Genomic DNA, 5,810 nt, shown 5'->3' with positions numbered 1-5,810 from the left:
GCAGGGCAGGGGACGGGGCGGGGCCCCATCTCAGGCCAACTGGGCCCACCCTGGACCCCCACCAACCCCTGGGGCCTGGGTTCTGCCTCCCCAGATACCCAGAAAGGAATCATGGGACTGAGCCCTGTTAGAAAGTGATTAAACTCCCCAGGTCCTGAATCTTGGTGCCCTTGAGCATCTGAGCAAAGAGGGGGACCCCCATTTCTGTACTTCTCCCTCCTTTGCTGTCTCAAAGCCCTCTGCTTCCTGGGCCATTTCCCTGACCACATTGGCCTTTGTCCAGTGCCCAGGGTTTCCCTTCATCCTCTGCCCCCAACATTCATGCCGCCCCCCGGCCCGGAGCCAACACTGCCTCCCAGGCTGGCCTTTCCGCAGCCCGCTGTGACGGTGTCGGTTCTTGTTCTCCTCAGCTGGACTTCTGGAAGGGCCCTGCCCACCCTGGCTCCCCCATTGATGTCCGAGTGCCCTTCCCCAGTATCCAGGCTGTCAAAGTCTTCCTGGAGGCACATAGCATCAATTACACGATCATGATCGAGGACGTGCAGTCACTGCTGGACGAGGAGCAGGAGCAGATGTTCGCCTCGCAGGCCCAGGCCACCTCTACTGACACCTTTAACTATGCCAGCTACCATACCCTGGACGAGGTGAGGAGCTCCTGGAGCCACATCCCATCGGCACCCGCTCTTTGCCAGGCTGACAGAATTCGGCCAGGGTGTGCGTGGCACCTGCTCCGTCTCCATGTGGCCTGGATGGTCTGGTCTGGGCTGCAGCTCGAAGCTGGTCGGTTAATGGAGCTGCTAAGGGACACATTTGGGAGCCTGGAAGCCATTAAGCCTGGCCTTGCCTCCTCTCCCTTCTCAGATCTATGGCTTCATAGACTTGTTGGTGGCCGAGTACCCACAACTTGTTAGCAAGCTCCAGATCGGCGAAACCTTCGAAGGCCGTCCCATCTACGTGCTGAAGGTAACGGGTGTCCATGGGTGTGTATGAAAGAATGGGCACCCACAACTGTGCGTAGGGTTAGCCCGTGGGCACAGGGAACATACTGTTATACAGACTTCCCCTGCTGACATGTGGACAAAGGTCTGAATTTCCACGCTGACCTAGGTGTATGCATACCTGTACACACAACTCAAATTTTTAAGTGACCCAAATCAAGTTTTCAATCAAGTGTCACATTGTGGAAAGTTACCCTGGAGTTCGGGTAATCCCTATAAAATGCTTAGTAACCTCTGTCAGAGAACTATATGTGGGCAGTGGCATGGGGGGGGGGTGGAGACCAGAAATCTGGCTGAGTCACATTTGCCCCAAGCTTGGGCTGAGGGCAGGAGGCCAAACTCTGCGGGACCCCTGTCCAGCCCCCAGCCCCCACACCCCACCTGAATGATGGCCCCTTCATCAGAGCCTCAACTTGAGATACCCAGAGAGCAGGTGGCCTCTGGCCTGGGGCGCACTGCCCTTTGAGGAGGTAGGACCATTTCCACGATCTTCTTGTCCAGTTCAGCACTGGGGGCAACAACCGTTCTGCCATCTGGATTGACACGGGCATCCATTCTCGAGAGTGGGTCACCCAGGCCAGCGGGGTCTGGTTTGCAAAGAAGGTAAGCCGGGGGAGGCGGGGGGCGTTGAGGTGCAAGTCCCACAGAACTCTTGCCCTCCGCTTCCCATCTCGAAGCAGTGGCCGCAGAGGGAGGCCAAGCACAGGCATCCACAGCTCTGCCTCTCTGCCCCCCCGCCCCCTGCCAGATCGCACAAGACTATGGCCAGGACTCGGCTTTCACTGCCATTCTTGACAACGTGGACATCTTCCTGGAGATCGTCACCAACCCCGATGGTTTTGCCTTCACCCTTAGCAAGGTATGCGCCTTTTCCTGTTCTTGGGGAAAGCAGGGTGGGTCTCTGGCCTTTGAGTCCCACAAGCTACTCACCCCTCATCTCAACCGTCAGAAGCCACGGGAAGGGCCAACAGGCCTGTTCCCCTAGACCAGGCTTCTCAGCCTTGGTATTCCTGACATTTCGGGCAGGTAACCCTTTGTGTGGGTGGCTGTCCTGAGCTCGCCCAGTGTTTAGCAGCATCTTGACCAAGGACTCACTAGGTGCCAGTAGAAACCCCCACTCCCTCTGCCGCCGAGACCAGCAAAAATGGCTTCAGACATTGCCACATGTCTGGGTGTGGGGGACAAAACTGTCCCCAGTAGAGACCCACTGCCCCAGACTTGCTTCCTGGTTCTATTTTATTTTTATGGCAGGGGCAGCATGTCACCAGTCGAAAGTGTATACTGCCCCAGACTTGCTTCCTGGTTCTATTTTATTTGTATGGCAGGGGCAGCATGTCACCAGTCGGAAGTGTGTGTGGGGGGGGGGGTTACCTCCTCCTGCCTTCTTCACTTTCCAGCAAATGCTCTGCACCGTTCCTCCCTACTCCTCCAACCAAGAGCCCCCTTTGCAGATCTTCCTCTCCGACAAACAAGTCGAAATGGCTTTCCGGTCCCACACTGTGTCCACACCCGAACTCTGGATCGGGGTGCTTTGTGTTGACTGAGGCCACTCGCAGCCCACACTGCTCCCTGTGGGCTCTGAACTCCAGCCTAGCAAGGGGATGGTGACGGGCAGTGTCTGATTTTTCTTCCTCAGAACCGCTTGTGGCGCAAGACTCGATCGATCACGGCGGGCTCTGCCTGCGTTGGGGTGGACGCCAACCGGAACTGGGACGCTGGCTTCGGGTGTAAGGCCCAGCGTGCTCTGGGGAGCAGGGATGGCACTCCCAGAATGGCTTCTCATCTTCCTTTGTCCTGTTGCTCCCACCTCTGTCCCACCCCAGCCCAGAGGGCTGGGGGATGTCGGCCCCTCCTTTGAGGCTCTCAGTGAGGGAGGGGGCACTCTGAGGCTTGTTTCTTGTCTGTGACAAGAAAGTGTCTCCCAATGGAACTAAGGTCTGAAATCTGCTTAGGGGTTTTCTAGAGTGACCCCAGCTCCTTTTCTCTGTGACCACTTCACTGCAAGAACCGATCTTGCTTGAGGAGCCCTTCTCACCTGCCCAAGCCTGGCTGGGGAGGGAGGTGGGACCCCCAGGTTGTAAAAGACCGCTGGCCTTTCCTTAATCTGGGGGTGGTGGAGAGCCCTTCTGCATGCCACCTCTCCCCTAACTCCATGCAAAGAATGGGAAGCTATGGAAGCCACACTGCTCGTCTGTAAGGAATGCTAACAGCCACCTCTCTCCTCCTGCAGTGGCAGGAGCCAGCAGCAACCCCTGCTCGGAGACTTACCATGGCAAGTCCGCCAATTCCGAAGTGGAGGTCAAGTCCATCGTGGACTTTGTGAACGGTCATGGGAACATCAAGGCCTTCATCTCCATCCACAGCTACTCCCAGCTCCTCCTCTATCCCTATGGCTACACAGAAGACCCAGCTTCTGACCAGGAAGAGCTGGTATGTGCTGACCTCTCTTTGCCCTCCTGTCCCAAAGGCAGCTTTGGGGAGGCCTGGGGTTTCATCCATCAGACCTGCTTAAGGCACAAGGAGTACCCACAGAGTGCCTGGTGCCCCTTTACCCCAGGGACCCTTGATGGCTTGGGAAGGCTGGCAAGGCCGTCTAACTTCACCTTTTGTCTGGGGAACTGAGGCACAGCATGATTGAGTCACTTCTGTCACATGACAGAATGAGGGGCGGGGCTAGACTTCGAGCTCGTACATCAAGTTCACACTTGGAGCTGCAGTGCAGCCAGCCAGACATCCTGCAGGGTCAGAGGATCATGGGGCTGCTGAGCTCAGGGCTGACCCTGTAGGACCTAGAAGGCTCTATGCCCTCTTCTGGGGACCTGCTTCTGCAGGATGCATGCTCCTTTGTCACACTGCTTGGCTACTCTGGCCCTGTCCTTCGGGGGCCTAGTACTGCTAGCCATGACAGGTGGTCTTGCTTGGCATTTCTCTAGGATCAGCTAGCCAAGTCTGCTGTGACAGCCCTGGCCTCTCTGTATAGGACCAGGTTCCAGTATGGCAGCATCATTACAACAATTTGTAAGTGGGTGCATGGTCTCTGTGGGTGGCCCTGGGAGGACACTCAGCTGGCTTTTCCTCCTGGAGGGAGTGTCCCTCCCGGAGGAAGTACCCAAGGGTGCCCAGATCTGGGAGCATGGGTGAGGAGAATGGCCCCTGGCCATACCCACAACTGCTGACTTGGGGGACAGCACTGCCCTTTCCTGAAGTGAACTTCGCCCTTTTCGATGCCTTCACACCAACACGTCCAGTCCTCTGAGAACTCTTGCACCCTTGTCTTGGGGTTAAGTCCAGCTTCATGCGTGGAGGGGGAGGAGAGCTCTGCTGGCCTTTGCAGATCACCAAGAAGTTCGACTGAAAAAAAATACTCCTCCTCCAGTGCCCTTCAATCAGAGAACATATCCTCTTTCCCAACTTACGGAGACATGCGATCCCCCTGCTACATCGAAATGGAATTAAGTCAGCAGATGTCTGTTGAGCACCTACTATGTACCAGGCCTTGTTTTGTATGCTTGGAAAAAAATAAGTGTAGCTCAGAAAACTTACATTCTAGCTGGGGAGACTGACAAGAAACACGAAGAGGTAAATGATACAGTGTGTCAGGTAGGAAAATGCTAGAGAGAACAAGGAAAACTAGAATGGGGTGAGGGGACTTAGGAATGCTGGGCGTGGGAGCAGGTGGGTGGGTCGAAAGGGAGGCCTCACTGAGGGAGTGAAATTTGGGCAGGTGTTGAAGGAAATGAGGGAGGGAGGCGAGAGGCCATCTCTATCTGGGAAAGAGCTTCCAGGCAGAGCAAAGGTTCCTTCTGTGTGGTCTGGAAACAGCAAGAACAGGACGGAGACCCTGATGGCTGCAGCTGAGTGACAGGCTGGGATTGTAGAGACCCGCGGGGTGAGGGAGCCCACCCCAAGTTGGCTGGATGACAGCGGGCAGGAGCACTGAAGAAGCAGGGGACAGGGACAGGGGTGGGAGGGCGAAACACACCGCTCACGTGCTTCCTGTCTGGTGCGCCCAGGTTTCCATGGCTGAGTGGGTCCCAGCCTTACTGGGGCTGGCCTTGCCTTTGGACGCGGGGCCTTCTTTTGAAACTCTTTCAACCCCGAGTCAAAAAAGTTTTTGCTTCATTCAACGTTGTCAGCTTAAATCCTGATATGCAGCCACTTCCCTCTCTCGCTCCAAAGCCGCTTTGGAGCTGCTTGGTAACTAAATCTGGGCAGATCTGCCTCCGAAAAGGCAGACCAGGGGCCTTCGCTTTGGCTGGCCCTTTACCCGCTGCAGACCGCAGCCCAGGGGCACAATCCCAGTTACCCACGCGGGGAGTTCCGGTGTCTCTGGAGGCTTGACGAAGCGGCTCCTGGAGGACGGAGGCGGTTTTCAGTGGCGCTTTTGCAATCGTAGGAACTTTCATCCCCGGGTGAGAGGAGAACCATCGCTGGTCCGCCTCTCTGGGGGCTGAGACCCTTCGGAGCTCTTGGGAGGGAGCCAGGCTGCTTGGTCAACAGCAGGCACTGAGCAGACGCTGACTCCAATCAACTCTGCGGAGGCTCTGGGCTTGGGACCATCCGCGGGGCCCACGGAAATGTTGGAGTGACTGACCTTTGCCCTCCCGTTTCTGTCCTGCCCCAGACCGAGCCAGCGGCAGCTCCGTCGACTGGGCCTACAACCAGGGCATCAAGTACTCCTACACCTTCGAGCTCCGGGACATGGGGTACTATGGCTTCCTGCTGCCGGCCTCCCAGATCATCCCCACCGCGCAGGAGACGTGGCTGGCGCTCCTGGTCATCATGGAGCACACCCGGGATAACCCCTACTGA

The 5,810-nt window shown here is 56.8% G+C and overlaps 1 protein-coding gene across 1 annotated transcript; it reads left to right on the top strand.

Annotated features, from left to right (window-relative positions):
• The first annotated feature begins 413 nt into the window (after positions 1–413).
• Positions 414–5,810, top strand: CPA1 (carboxypeptidase A1). Its single transcript, XM_025045968.1, has 8 exons — positions 414–644; positions 862–963; positions 1,500–1,601; positions 1,747–1,857; positions 2,635–2,725; positions 3,229–3,428; positions 3,932–4,016; positions 5,623–5,810. Exons 1-8 carry the CDS (start codon positions 528–530, stop codon positions 5,808–5,810), a joined length of 996 nt encoding a protein of 331 aa, XP_024901736.1. The 5' UTR covers positions 414–527.

Source organism: Pteropus alecto, unplaced genomic scaffold, assembly GCF_000325575.1.
Source record: "Pteropus alecto unplaced genomic scaffold, ASM32557v1 scaffold22, whole genome shotgun sequence".
In the NCBI taxonomy this organism is placed as follows: Eukaryota; Metazoa; Chordata; class Mammalia; order Chiroptera; family Pteropodidae; genus Pteropus; species Pteropus alecto.
The sequence above is the reverse complement of the archived record's forward strand: the minus strand, read 5'-3'. Positions and strand labels throughout refer to the sequence as shown.